The sequence below is a fragment of the Buteo buteo genome, chromosome 21, assembly GCF_964188355.1.
Source record: "Buteo buteo chromosome 21, bButBut1.hap1.1, whole genome shotgun sequence".
Classification (NCBI taxonomy): Eukaryota; Metazoa; Chordata; class Aves; order Accipitriformes; family Accipitridae; genus Buteo; species Buteo buteo.
The window spans coordinates 21,484,133-21,499,150 of NC_134191.1; the positions used below are offsets into that span (position 1 = coordinate 21,484,133).

General features: G+C 37.3%; 1 protein-coding gene across 3 annotated transcripts in view; it reads right to left on the reverse strand.

Annotated features, from left to right (window-relative positions):
* Positions 1 to 15,018, reverse strand: part of CENPP (centromere protein P) — a 153,832-nt gene that overhangs the window by 138,615 nt on the left and 199 nt on the right. For 2 of the 3 annotated variants that reach the window (XR_012653817.1, XM_075052768.1), the window contains exons 2-6: positions 14,425 to 14,569; positions 12,320 to 12,474; positions 10,754 to 10,899; positions 10,305 to 10,393; positions 5,344 to 5,432 (exon numbers count right to left, since the gene is read on the reverse strand). Coding sequence is in view for 2 of the 3 variants with exons in the window: in XM_075052768.1 (XP_074908869.1) it covers positions 5,344 to 5,432; positions 10,305 to 10,393; positions 10,754 to 10,899; positions 12,320 to 12,456 (461 nt within the window). In the remaining variant the exon portion in view is untranslated. Of the gene's footprint in view, positions 1 to 5,343; positions 5,433 to 10,304; positions 10,394 to 10,753; positions 10,900 to 12,319; positions 12,475 to 14,424; positions 14,570 to 14,771; positions 14,891 to 15,018 lie in introns of those variants that run through there. The other variant, XM_075052769.1, reaches the window with a different exon arrangement.

The following is a 15,018-nucleotide window of genomic DNA, read 5'->3' on the forward strand; positions in this document are numbered from 1 at the left end:
TGACACCGACGAGTAACACAGCGCACTAACTTGGACTTGAGAGATCTCACTTATTTTTCATCAGTCTACAAGTTAGTAATGATTTTGCATGTAAGAGCTTGCAACGCATCAAACACTGGGGCTGGTACATTCTGTTACGTCACAAAATTTGATTTACAGAAGAAATTTGCTAGCAAAAATAAGTGATACACTTTTCTACTTCAGTAACTGGCACTAAAGTTACTTTCTTTCATTGTACATTTACTATGTTGTCCTCCTAGCAAAACTGTGTTAGTTTGTATGTCAACTACAAGGTATACAAGCAGAACATTTTTACTAGAAGTACACCATTACTTTCACCCTGAGACAACCCAGGAAGGCAAGCAACAGTAGAAGAAAGGAAATCAAGGTACTTGAAATCAGTAACATGCAAAAATCTGCCTTAGAACGATTAGCATCAGAACCATTTGAATTAAGACATCTATTCACTTAAGATAGGTGCCATCACAGTAGAGAGTTTGTAGAAATCAGGAACTGAACAGACCTTACCCTCTTTATTGTTAACACCACAGTGATGGCAACCATTAAAGTATATATACAGCTTCTCAGCTCTAATCAGAAGAGGAAACAGACAGTCAATCCACTGTTATGAGGGATAATTGTATTAAAGACAGATTAGAGAAAATAGGTGAGGAGCTGGTTGGGGGCAGGGGGGGAGTTTGTCTTGGGGGGGGTCTTTTTAAGAAAAACACAACAAAAAAAAATATTTATTCTTCAAATTTCTAGTAATGTAAGGGTGAGGATAGAGAAAGGAAAGGAGACCATATAAGATGACAAACTGCCAAATAACTAACCATCCATCCAGCATTGTCAGGGGGAGGGAGGAAAAACGCTTGTAAAGGTCATGCAGTTTTTACTAAAGAAATGTGGCAAGAATGCAAAGAATGCAAAATTCCACAAAAGCTAAGTGTCAGAATACCTGAAGCAACATGATTCTTTAATCATAAGGGTGAACAGCTTCACATCATTGTTGATGTGAATTCACAGTCAAATGAAACAGACTACTAGCCATTGTCAAAACATACCTGTTAAGCACTGCTTTGAAAATACAAAGACTTATTTCAATTACTAATATAGGATTTTACAAGTTTACAAAACCTGACTAAGATACCTGATTTACATTTGAGAATATTTCATAAAGTTACAGAAGATCTAATTTCTACATGTAATTTTTACTTTTAACATCCTTTCCATTTGAGAGTAGCTATTCTTTTTGAATTTTCAGAACAGATGAGAGCAGAAACTTGAGACTGTTAACAGAATGGTTGCAACAGTGTGTTACCAAGTAGTGTCAGCCACTCAAGGAGAACTGTGCCTTGGATCCAGCTCTATTTAATATACAGGAACAGCAAACCTTAACATGTTACACAAACATAAACTGAAAAAAATACATGAAGTTCATTCAGATATTGAAAATACAAAAGAAAAGCCAAACAAGTTTTATCCTAGCCTGGAAAGAACAGCATCATTAAAGGAAGTTACCACAGCAGTCACAGCTGCCAACAAAATCAAGCCAAGATGAAAAAAACACTGGCAGCACAGGCAAATTGAGTCCTTGGAAGGACGTAGACACATACTGATTTACAATAGCTGACTAGCTTTATGTTCTGGAAAGCTTTTTTTAACCACAACTCATAATTGTACATATAAAAATCTACACATACTATAGTAAAAATCAAGACTTACTAATGACTGCTCACATCTCACTGTCTAGTGGACATGCTTCCACACATACTGCAGTATGCTTTTTAAATCTACATACATGGAAGAGTGCAACACAAAACTTTGTTACAAAACTACATACTTAGAATTCTTTTTTAAAAAACTTGGCAATTTTGACAAGTATCCACTTTTATGCAATTTAAAAGACTATCACAAGCCTTGCAAACTTGTTTCAGCATTATGTCTTTAGTTTGTTTGTTGTTTTTTTAACTCTCAGATTCATCTTTAGGAGATATAGCAGATGAAAATTTTCAAGGCTAGGTCACCAAACAGAAAGAGATAGTTTTGGCTACAAGTTCAAATAACCAGTTACAAATGTAAAAGTTAGTCCAAAAAACTCTATCTGACTATATACTTCTCTCATGTACAGAACCAGCATTGGCAAAATTTAAGATAGAAAACTGGATTCAGTGTTTAGAAAGGGGGAAAATCTGTGTTGGCATGAACGTATGTAATATACATGCTTTTTTGTCTTGGCAAGGGAGAAAGAGACTGCGTAAGAGCACCATTTAACTGTCTCATAGCAATTAAACTACCCATAAACAACAACTCCTAATTAGCCTAAGTTAGCCTAATTCCTAATGCTGAAGCCAACTACAACAAACACTAAAATACCAAGAAAACTTGGTATAAAATAACAAGGTACTAAGAAAGTGCATGTTAAAATTTAAGCCTCTTTTTTGGGGGGGAAGAATTTATCATTACAAAATGTCACCAGATTTTAAAACAAAAACAAAAAACCCACTAAGAGCAGAAAACACCCATCTCCAAAGCCAACATCCATGTAACAGAGAAGTCATCCAAAACCAGCAAAAAGCATATTCAGGCAGAGAGTAACTCTGTATCAGGTTAAAATCCCATGCCCTTCATCCAAGCACCATTTCACTTTTACAAAATAACATCGACAAAACACAAAAGTATATAAGAAATGTAACTGTTGTAAAAGTATTTAAGGCTCCTTTAATATGCTCCTTTAGTTATCTTAAGAGAGGAAATCTATTTTAACCCACTGCAGTATCCAAGACTTCTTGTATTAGCAAATAAAACCAAAGAATGACTCTTACAGCTGCAGGAAGAATTCACGCTTCCCCTCATTTCCAAGATACCTCACCTATATAGTGTTTAATATAATGTAGACATTTCCTAAATCCTTCACTCTGACTTACAAATTCTAACTAGTTAGTAAAAAGTAGGAGCAGTTTTCAAACTGTCTACAGACTCCTATTTGAGTAAGTAATCCATGCAATAGTTAACTAACCCAACAATTAATGGGATATCAAGTCAAAATAAAGAAAAAAAGACTGACAACAAGATTTTTCATAGATATTGTGGTCTTCCACATTAATAAAGTATAACATAAGTGATAACTGGTGCAAAAGGGACTCAAGTAAAATCACCAAATAGAAGACTAAATATTGTGATTCCATTTGTATACGTATTTTATTGTCACAACGTATTTAAGCAATGGTACATCTTTTAAAAATAGGTATTATACATTGCAGCAGTACCTGCTTGAAAATAGACCGCTGACTTTTGCTTCTTTTAAAAACATGTTGCTCAAGTGTTTTAGCGTTCCCCTGCTCTCTTCCAAAGCAGGATGGGGTTGGGAATTACAGCTGAATGCCAAGTTTTTAATTCTGGTGCTCTTAAAGACCCTTTTCTGTCATGCATTATAAAAAATGAAGCCAAAAAAATTAGAAAGCTGTGGAGGAAAAAATCTGGGCCAGTAGAAAAAACAGAACAGAGCTAGACAATGAATTTGGCAAGACTGGGCCAAGGATGCAAAAGAAGGAAACAGAAACTGGTAGGGAGGCTGAAAAGAATGAACAATACGGAGGGAGACCAGATTTAGCTGGTCAAAATGGAGGGAAAGGGAGAGAAGAGGTAGAAATCAAGATTCTAAGAGCAGCTGGTAGGCTGAAGAATAAAGGGCTAGTTGGGAAAAGCCTGAAACTGGACATGAAAAGAGGGAATTAGGACTTCGAGTAAGAAACAAGCACTAGCTTAACAAGGGGATTGAGAAAACAAGCCATAAAGGGAGATCACATAATCAGACTAAGTCAATCTACCAGTGGGTTGCTGTCAAAACAGACATTGTCAACATCAGCCCCACTCTGGCCACATATTTACTGCCTTAGATCTGCAACAAACACTGTGACATTGCAGGACAAGTCAAATAGAAAAAAATGAAATTGAAGGGGGGGGAAACAACACACAAGGTTGTGTTCCCCTCCGCCCCCCCTTACTTTTTCAACCAAATGACTACGTTGAACCTATTTGCCATGTGGTTTCAAGAGTATATACACTGACACAAGGACAACAGATGGTATGTGCAAATAGAGGCTAAGGAGAAAGAACTGCTTGCTTTATTGACAGCAAAGCCTTAATTCATCTCATATCATTCTTGAAAACTTATGTTTACTTATGAATACTGGTGTAATGTGGAAAAGGACCAGGGTAGTGAAGAGACAGGGACAAGACCGCAGTGCTCAAGCCAGGATGAACTAAAGTCTGCCACTACTTCAACACATTCCTTTCCAGTATGACTATCAAGTTCCAAGACACTTCTGCTGTCAGAGAACACTCATGAAAAAAACAGGGTAATTCCCTCTTCTAAATTCTGCTTCTTGAGAGCAGTCAACTGCTATTCTCAGTTATACCACTAGCTTTAGTAGATTTGTATGGAAATTCCAGAGCATCTAAATGAAAAATGCAGCTTTCAGTATAGATTAATGAAGCCTGAGGTAACTCAATAGACCTTTCTTTTTACCCATCCATTTGCCTTCCCTCTCCCTCTCCAAGTCTAAAAAATAATATAAAACAAAAGAAATCACTTAACAGAATTAAGTCAACAACCCAATAATAATAGGTATGTTCTCAGAATAGTTTGCTAGCAGATTTCACAGTCAAATACCACAGACAAATAATTTGATCATTACTCATCCTGTGTACCACAAGAAGTTGACGTCCTCCAGAAAATAATTAAAAAGTAGCATACAGTCATATGCTTAAGCTTTAGTACGCACGTTTTCTTAAGTCATTGCACAAATACACTATTCCAAGTTTTTAAACTATACTCTATTGGTTTTAAAATATCAGTGAAAGAAATCTTGATGCAAAGAAGAGAAATGGAATGGTGAACAGAGATTTAAAAACAGGCAAGTACTGGAGAGGGGTTCTGGATGTACACTTTAGCCATTACTCACCCACATTGCACATCTGCAACTCACATACACATCTGAGTAACAGTTAACGTGTTGATCACATAAATTAAAATGCAATAGCTGAGATTACCTTGTTATATCTTGCTCTGAACAAAACACTTTCAAACAGTTAAAACACATTGTAATCAAAAAATTGTTTCTGTTTAACATGAATTTGTAATGGTTCTTTCAGGTCTTAAAAATTATATGCATTTCATCATCTCTCCAGAAGGATACAGACAAGGGATCAGAAATGTTTCGGTTGTACATTACCAAACAAAGAAACTGACTACCAGCAATTTACATGAAAACTCAGTATTGCATTTAGTATCGGATATCCCATACAATAACTTTCCTTTAACAAACAACTCCACCGTACCTTGACACAAACTTGCTCATATCTGAATCTTCTCCAGATTCCATTACAATCCCAAGATCAGTAACAACAGCAGACACATTCTCTTTGTTCTAGATTGGAGAAGTAACAATGCAATATTTTAGAAATTTCTCTATCAAGGAGAAAAAAAAATTACCTATTTGCATATAAAATAGACAAAAATATATGCAAATGCTGCTAAGTACTAAAATACTTAAAATAGCATTTTTTAAACTACAGCTTACATGCATGGACATTTTCTTTTATTTCAACAGTATCAGTATTATCCATACAACACCACTTTTAGAATAATACCTGAACTTGTCAGCATGGACATTTTCTTTTATTTCAACAGTATCAGTATTATCCATACAACACCACTTTTAGAATAATACCTGAACTTGTCAGCATAGAGAATACATATGTATAAAGAAATACTTATAAATCAGAGGTTCCTCGTTACATCTGAAAACCATAATAGTGCTACCTACATTTAAAAAAAACAAAACCCACACCCTCCTTGTTTTGTTTTATTTTAAAGCCTTTAGTTTTGCCTCAAATTCTTGTCCCTTTTTACAATAAAACTGTTAGTCAGGGATATGTGCATGATAATAAAATGTTTTCAAATTAAAATATCTAACAACATATTTAAAAAAAGAGAAAAGAAGTTCATATAGTAGAAATTAAGCCATAAAACTTAATTCCTTTTTATATGCATTCTTGAACACACCAGAGTAATATGTTAGATAACAGTGAAAGAAAAAGCTTAAAGTCATGGCTTGAAGACACAGCAAATGCTTCATTTTATACTGAAGGCTTTGTACTTTATTTTTCTTACACCCAGTCACTACAAGCAAATGAGAATGGCAACACAGAGAAAACTAAACAGACAAGCTGGAGTCAAATGCAAGCATATCACACCAATACCTAGTACTGGTTGGACAGAAGTACTGCTAACACTGCCATCACTAAAGATGGAAAAAGCAAAGCAAGACACTACAAAGTTTAGTGAACTGAGTAAGTAACATCAGGAAAAATCATTCTAAATTTAGAGCAAAAGGTTCAACACATGCATGGAGTTGTAGAGAAGCTGCTAGTAGTCACAAGCTAACACGCTACCTTCTAAAGAAAGTGATTTTCCAATTAGCGGGTTACTAAAATTTGCCAAGGTGCCATCTTGGGGTCAAATAATAAGATTTAAAAGGAAAGCTCTTGAGAAGAAAACAACTCTTATTTGGATGATTGCTTTCTCAAGAGGTTTAGACTTGTTTTGGCAGATTTTCAAGCTAATTGTGCATGTCCCCTCCTAACACCTGAGGACAGTAAGAGGGGAAAATAAATAAACAATACGTTTGCATGAACCTGTTTTCTTCATCCACAGTTTGACCTTTGTAAGCATCTACCTATGCACAATGGTGAACAGACGGGAGCATCTTTTCTTGCACTCAAAGCATGCAAAACACTAGTCAGTTTGGGAATATAAACTATATGCTAATCTAACACTGTGGCAAAACTAAAGAACCAGCTAACGCATAGAATATGTCAGGCAGTAGGTGACCAATACTACAGTACTATAGACATAATCTCAACCATTCAAAGCCAGTCAGAGTGAAGTCAGATCTGCCCATCCTTCTTCATACAACTGTATCCTGGAATACAGTTTTTAACATGAATGACATTTAACAATTTGTTTTAAGATCAAATTAGAGATAATTACAAGAACAATTTGTTACTGAGTATTAACAAATTTGATTTAAGGTACTGTGGAGCTGAATTAACTGTATTGCAACTTACCTACTAGATTAAATAGCTAGAGTTAATGGTGTGTATTGGTTCTGGCTGAGATGGAGTTAATACTCCCCATAGCAGCCCTCATAGCACTGTGTTCTGCATCAGTAGCTAGAAAGGTGTTGATAGCACACCAGTGTTTTGGCTACCGCTGAGCAGTGCTGGCACAGCATCAAGGCTGTCTCCCCAACATTTTTGCCCTCCCCTCAATGGCAGGTTGGGGCAGGGCAAGATCTTGGGAGGGGACACAACCAGGACAGCTGACCTAAACTAACCAAACAGATATTCCATACCATATGACGTCAGCTCAGATATAAAAGCTAAGTAAAGGGAGACGGAAGGGGGGGCATTTTGTCTTCCGGAGCAACCACTACGCGTACTGAAGCCCTGCTTCCTGAGAAGCGGCTAGACATCGCCTGCTGATGGGAAGTAGAGAATAACATCATTTGTTTTTTCTTTGCTTTCGTGCACGCGACCTTTGCTATCACTGTATTAAACTGTCCTTATCTTGACCCACAAGCCTTTTGTTATATTTTCTCCCCCCCCTGTCCAGCTGAGGAGGGGGAGTGATAGAGCGGCTTTGGTGGGCTCCTGGCATCCAACCAGAGTCAACCCACCACACGGTGTGAAAAAAATTATTCTTTATCTTCTGCTGTATACCAATGTGTTACCTGCTAAGCATTTCCCCCAAAAAACAGCTGTCATCTTTTATTTCTCGAGATGGGTGAAACTAGTTGCAACTTTATACTATCTTGCCCATGCTAATCTCAGTACAGGTTATTTTGAATACAACCATTAATGATGTATCTTAGAAAACAGGCTTCTCCATTTTTAAACACAAGAAGCCGAAGGCATAAAAAAGTTAAAGCTAAGTTTCCAGGTCTTAGTCTGGCCTGGTCACAACTTTCCTGAGAGCTATGGAGGCAGACTCCTGCATCCACAGAGGACCTACTGACTTCACTGCAGGATGACCTGCACAGTGTATGAAGCCTGTGGCAAAACCAAGATAACATGCCACTACTTTTACACCACACAAACAGTAACTAGAACTAGGTAAAATGTCTGAATGGAATTGTTAACAACCTAATCATGTGATATGTTTTTTCATTACAAAGAAATAGAAGAGAGCAATTTTTTAGTCATATAAATTATAAAACTGTATATCTTAAAAATACAATCCTTAAGCTTGAATTTTTGAACTACTAAAGTCTGTCAAAATCAAATAGACTTAAACAGTTCTACAAAATGGAAATACAGAACTGTACACAACGGTTGTACTTTACAACTCTAACCAAACCATTACATTATGATTTGTACAACAGCTAAAACATTTAAATAAATACAAAACCTTTAATAACATTCAAGTTCATATACAATCACAAAAACTGAGTAAAGGAACAGAAACTAGTCTGTGTTTGAAACAGTAAGTGTACTAAACCTGTATCTTATGGCACAATTAAAAACTGTACTCTTCATTGGTGTCTGCTTAACTAAATTACCATTTTCCACAACATGTCGACAACTCAATTGTTGGCAATTCAAAGTTTATTAACTTAAGGTAAATCGATACATGAATCTGGATTGCATATTAAATTGCAAGTTACAGGTGCCATGTACTTTTATTTAAAAAAAAATAATTCATGCCAAAATTTAACATAAAATTATATTTTTTCAACTGAAGTTTTTTTGTGGTTTTTTTTTTTTAAATACATACACTTGGTATTCTACCTATCTCTTACTCCAGTGCATGTCATGCCGAGTAGTACAAGTTTTAGGCATTACGTAGACAAGTGCTGCCATCTAGTGGTGCAATAGATTTAAGCATCACCAATACAGCTATAAATAAACATCCAGTTACTCATCTGAGCTCCATTGACACTAAAAGACGTCATCATTCTGCAGGAGCACACAGGTAAGAAATAAACATTAATCTAACCAAGTCGCATGATTGATGCAGGCCATTTCCATGCTCAAAGCTAAATGCAGTTTTATATAAACAAATGATAAAATGATATCTCTAGGACCACAAGTTTCAAGTCATGCATGGACTTAAGTTGCAGAATAACCACATTCAGCTGAACTCCTGCAGTTTCAAATTATGCAATGCACATGTGAGTAATTAATATGGCTTTTCTTAAGATTAGGAAGGACATCTTTACATAGCAAGGCAGTTTTTAATACTGTCAGGTCCCATCACATGCAATTGAAAAAATACCTTTAAAGCTGAGCTGAAAATAAAGTTTTCTTGAGAAGGAAATTTCCTGATGTCAAAAATAATATTACAAATTGGGGTACATTATTACAAATTGGGGTAGCAGCTGTTTTCCACTGCTTATCATTTTGAATTCTGTGCTAAGAATAGATTCTTATGAAAGAGTTTCCTTGCAAAAAACCTGTACTCATTAGTGTTACTTCTGTGCAGTCCTGTGATGTAATAGCTAGACACACTAGCCAAGCGAATAGAAATATAACTAAAGCAAAAAAAAAAAAAAACCAAAAAAACCAAACCACACCACAATTGTTCAAGTTTGTAGTAGTTTAGCTTTTCCTCAGTTTCCTCAAGAGAGGTAAAGTTTGGAATTTTCCAGTCGCCAGAACAAGATATGACTGTAGGGGAACATGTTGTGGGGGAGCTCAGAGACGGCTGTGGGATGAAAGCCACATTGGCTCAGGATGAGGCCCCAGCAGGTACTTGGCAGTGTCAGTGGGAATCTAGTGCTGTTCAGGGCTTTACTTCAGTGTTAGTCTGCGAGAGCATCCGGCAGCGTGCATGTTTTAGGAAGAAAGGGTGATACGGTCTTGGCAGTGTTAGGTTAAGGGTTGGACTCAATGATCTTAGAGTCTTTTCTAACCTAAATGATTCTATGATAAGAATTTTGTGACTGAGTGTTGAACCTGACCTTCAGAACTATTTTACTTGGATGTGCATGGAATTCAAAAATTGAGTCCAGCTGCTATACAGTGAAAACAACCCACTGAGGCTTAGATTAAGGAGACTCAAGGAATCAAAATGACAAAATGCCAGTTGAAGGTTTCAGCTGGAAAAGCAAGCATTGACATTTGTCCATTTGAAGTTTTGTTTTCTTGGTTGTTGTGGGGTTTTTTGTTGTTGGTTTTGTTTGGGGGTTTTTTTTGGTTTTGGTTTTTTTTTTTTTTAAGCATACATTGATCCTTACCTGCATTTCAAGAAGCTGGAATTCCAACTGAAAAGACAGGGAATAGCAATTCCCTGATAATCTGTGCTTCCGCACTGTTCTGTTTGTAGCTGTTATAAAACAAAGTTAACAAAATACTTGATTATAAATCTATTCAACAATTATTGCATTTCTTCCATTAGTCATATTTAAAGTACCAACTGATACCATCCATCATATAAATAAAGAAGTCAAGTTAAACATGATTAAAAAAAAAGCAAACAACATTGCTCACGGTAGTCTTTCCCTTTCCCACTATGCAAAGTACTAAATTTACTCAGAAACTATTTTGTCAATAAAGTTCTATTGTATTTCAAAATAATTGTCTTTCTGCTAACATTGAAAGTAGAATTACAACATGCATTTGCAAATGTAATGAACTGAAACAGTATGCTCAGTATAGCACCAGTAAAGGGCACAAAAATGCTTACTTTTTTCCACTATTTCCTTGAAATGGCTTGTGAACTGAATACCAGTAAATTTCTTTAAAAATGAGAGATCTGTTTCTAGGCTTTCAAGTTGAGTTATCAGGTCTGATAAAGATTCATGTCCCTCAGATTCTCTTTGGAATGATTTTCTAGAGTTGGAAAAGAAAAAAAAATATAAAATCAAAATGGCAAAAGACCCAGATATAAGAACATGTTTTGTCACATCAGTACAGCAATACCATTAAAGGCACTTGTACCTTCATCTGATGGTTTTCAGACCAAGAACAGTTTTCAATGAGTCAAATTTCAGTTGGATCATATTACTAGGAACAGTAAACTATTCTAACTTACATAAACACTTTATGCTCACTGCCAGGTTGTGCTGGTTTTAGCTGGGGTAGAGTTAATTTGCTTCACAGCAGCTAGCATGGGGCTATGTTTTCGATTTGTGGTGAAAACAGTGTTGATAACACAGGGATGTTTTTGTTACTGCTGAGCAGTGCTTACACAGAGTCAAGGCCTTTTCTGCTTCTCACCCCACCCCACCAGTGAGTAGGCGGGGGGGGGGGCGGGGGGGGAAAGCACAAGAATTTGGGAGGGGACACAGCCAGGACAGCCGACCCCAACTGACCAAAGGGATATCCCATACCACAAGATGTCATGCTCAGCATATAAAGCTGGAGGAAGAGGTGACATTCAGAGCGATGCTGTTTGTCTTCCCAAGTAACCATTATGCATGATGGAGCCCTGCTTTCCTGGAGATAGCTGAACTCCTGCCTGCCGATGGGAAGCGGTGAATTAATTCCTTGTTTTGCTTTGCTTGCATAAGTGGCTTTTGCTTTACCTATTAAACTGTCTTTATCTCAACCCATGAGTTTTCTCACTTTTACCCTCTTGATTCTGTTCCCCATCCCACTGTGGGGCAGGGGGGGGAAGCGAGCAAGCAGCTGCATGGTGCTTGGTTGCCAGCTGGGGTTAAACCATGACACAGGTAGACACAGCCTTTATTATAAGTCTTGAGATGCAAGTATCCATTTCGAGGAATGTACAATAAAAATTATGTGATGCCTTTACTCATCTAAATTACATATCTACTATAGAATATCAGTTAAATAATGCAAATAAAAAGGCCTAACATGGCACTTCTTTAGCATATAACTAGTCACACCTGTACATGTACCTAATCCCCATCTTTTACTTAAGAAAAAAAAAAAGTGCACCGAGCTGTTTCACAGTGCATAATGGAAAACATGGCCTTTACAGTCAACAACTTTGCAGGGCCCACACAGTAACGTACCCAATATCATGCTCTGACCCCTATGACTGCCTTAAAAAACAAAAAGCAAACAAACAACACAAAATCCTAAAAACACACAAATTGCTAACAGAAGGCAGTAAAAAAAGATCAACTGCTTATTATTTGTAATCTTTTACCGTATATAGCCCATGTCCTAAGCAAGATCAACACTGTAATAATAACATAAGGAAAGTCCTAAGAGAGCCAAAAACTTATCCTAAGCAATTTTGACAGAGAAACAGCATTAATCCAACATGTGAAAAGAAGCATACATTGACATTAATATCTCCTCATCAGAAAAAAAGGTGGATTCTTGTTGGCTATCTTCATACTTTTCAGCCAATAGCTTAATTTCTTCTTCCAGTGACTGGATTTCATCTTCATAAACTTGACAAATGCTGTTATCCATTTCTCAGAATCAATGTTACTAGATAAAACAAAATAAGTATATTTCTTAGGCAAAAAAAAATAATCCATTTTCAAAATAACTTATTTTTATCCAAGGAATTAATTTAAGAAATGCAAATGTAACATTAGGCAATTGTTTCTCCTATGCCTCTACTTAAAATGAGACAGTTCTATTTATTTTATGACTTTTGAAAAATGAATTGGTACATACAATTTTTAAATAGCCCAGGTAGCTTTGACAAGTATAATAATTTATACCTCCATAAAGAATTCTAGTGTCAAACAATCTTGTTTGCTATGGAAGATTAAACTAACATATAAACCTTGATCCTCGGCAACCAAATTTGACAGGAATTCTGTCACCAACTCGAAAACAGAATTAGGCTTGCAGTAAAACTCTGCTCTTAATACTATAGTACTCTGTCACATTCTTGCTGATATCTAGTAGCTTTCTGTATTCCCTGGAAGTAGAATCTTCATGATGCTTTTAGCAGAGTGAGTTACCATGTTTCTTACAAAGCTTTGTTACATTCAGAATTACAGAAAAAGTGGCTTTTCTGCTCTTGTAATGCCTACTTGCAGACCAGTGCCTTTTTAAGGGGACTTTCTAGGATTTAGGTAGGAGTTACATATGACAAAGAACAAATTTCTGACTCCACATAAAAGAAAAAAGTTTTCTCCAAAATAGATAACAATTTTGAAAAGAAATGTAGTTTTGTTGCATTAGTTCCTCAAAGACTTAATTCTTTGAGTCCAAATGTAATTATTAAATCAATTTTAAGACACAGCTCACTGCGTAGTCTCCAAATACAGAAGTTAAATCAGGAATCTAATGTAGTCAAAGGCTTTCTGTAGGAAACTTTTTAATTAATCATGATTTCATCCAGGACCATATCCAGCTGTTTTACATTTGCTGTAATAGAACAGCAAGCTGTTCTGCAGATAGGAAGCAATCCTAATCAGATACAGAAACTGAATCCAGCTTTGACCAATTCACCTAACAATCCACCTGATTAAATGAAGCACAGCTGTTCCTACTAACACTATAGCATAATCTGCCTTTCATGTAAACAACAGTAAAGAGACACAAGGAAACAAACATGTTTAACAAAAATAAACACCAATTTTAAGGAAAAAATATCTGACATTCAGCCTAGACATGTCACATGACTGTGCAGCTCAATACCGATGTATTAATACTTTCAACCAGGGAAAAAAGAAATAAATCTAGTTTTATGCGTGTTTTTAAACAACCCCTACTGTGTTTGCAAGATCCATGCTAACATGGTTCAATAAAAAGGGATGAGGAGAAAATAGGTTTTTGTTTATTTCATAAGAAACAGCATCTGAATAGCATATATAATAAAACAAACAACATTCAAAACATGTTTTATATTAAAAACTTATTTAGTGAATAAAGAAAGTATACGGAATTGAAGAATCACTGAGATTGTGCCTAGTCATGACTTCCTCTGAAATTTTAAAGCAATCTTATGCAAGGTATGACAAAAAACAAGATCAGTAGGTATGAGAAATAGAAGTTCTCCAACTTTTAAAGTATTCTATTAGGTTTGTTGGGTTTTGTTTTGTTTTGTTTTTTTAACTGGCTACACTGAAGAAAGTTTCGGTCATAATGAAGAGCAGATTCCGAAAAAGAAAAAACATTACAATAGCCAGAACTTTACCCCAGGTTGTTAGCTAATTCCTCTTTCAACAGCTGGCTGTTTTGAAAACAGTAACAACATATATACTGCTTTTTTTAACTGAAGTGATTTTACTAGACTGCAGAAGACTCAAAGACTAATTGTAACTTCAAAGAGCATTACCTCCAGGAAAAGAGATACTTCGTACATACTTTTAATTAAGTAAAACATAAATTTAACGACAAACAATCAGTTATTTCTCCTCACCCTCAGCGTACACGCACATATTTGTGCATTAACGGTAAGTATTTCACGTTTCTACGTACCTGCCCGTATACACCGCTAAGCATTCGCTTCTAAGCTGCCACAGGAAGGGCCGGGAAGAGCATTCAAGAGTTTGCGAGAAACGAAGTAGTGGGGTTCCGTGTTCCCGTTGTTTTGCTCCTAGCCTCCAATCTCACAAGCCAACGGCTGGAAAACACGACTCGTCAGACAAGCCGGCGCTGTCCCGCCCCGCCCCAAGACACGGGCCGAGGCTCACAGGTGCCAGGCGTCGGCCCGGCGGCACAACGCACGCCCGAGGAGAGGAGAGGAGAGGAGAGGAGCCGAGAGGAGCCCGAGCCGCGCCCGCCCCCAGAGCCCGGGGTCCCCGCAGACCCGACACCCCACAGACCGGCGCTGAGGAGAGACGCTCGCTCGCTCACTCGCTCCCGCCCGCCAACGGCTGCGGCGCGTGAGCCCCCGGCCCGCGCCTTCGAACTGCGCGCCCAACCAGCTCGCGGCGGGCCTGGGCGCTACCACAGCTGCGGCCCGAGCAGGGGGCTCCAGACGCGCCTTCGGCGTCCGTCCGTCCATCTCCCCCCCCCCCCCCCGCCAAATAACAGAGCCGCTTGAAGGGCAGATCCCGAGGTTAGTTATTC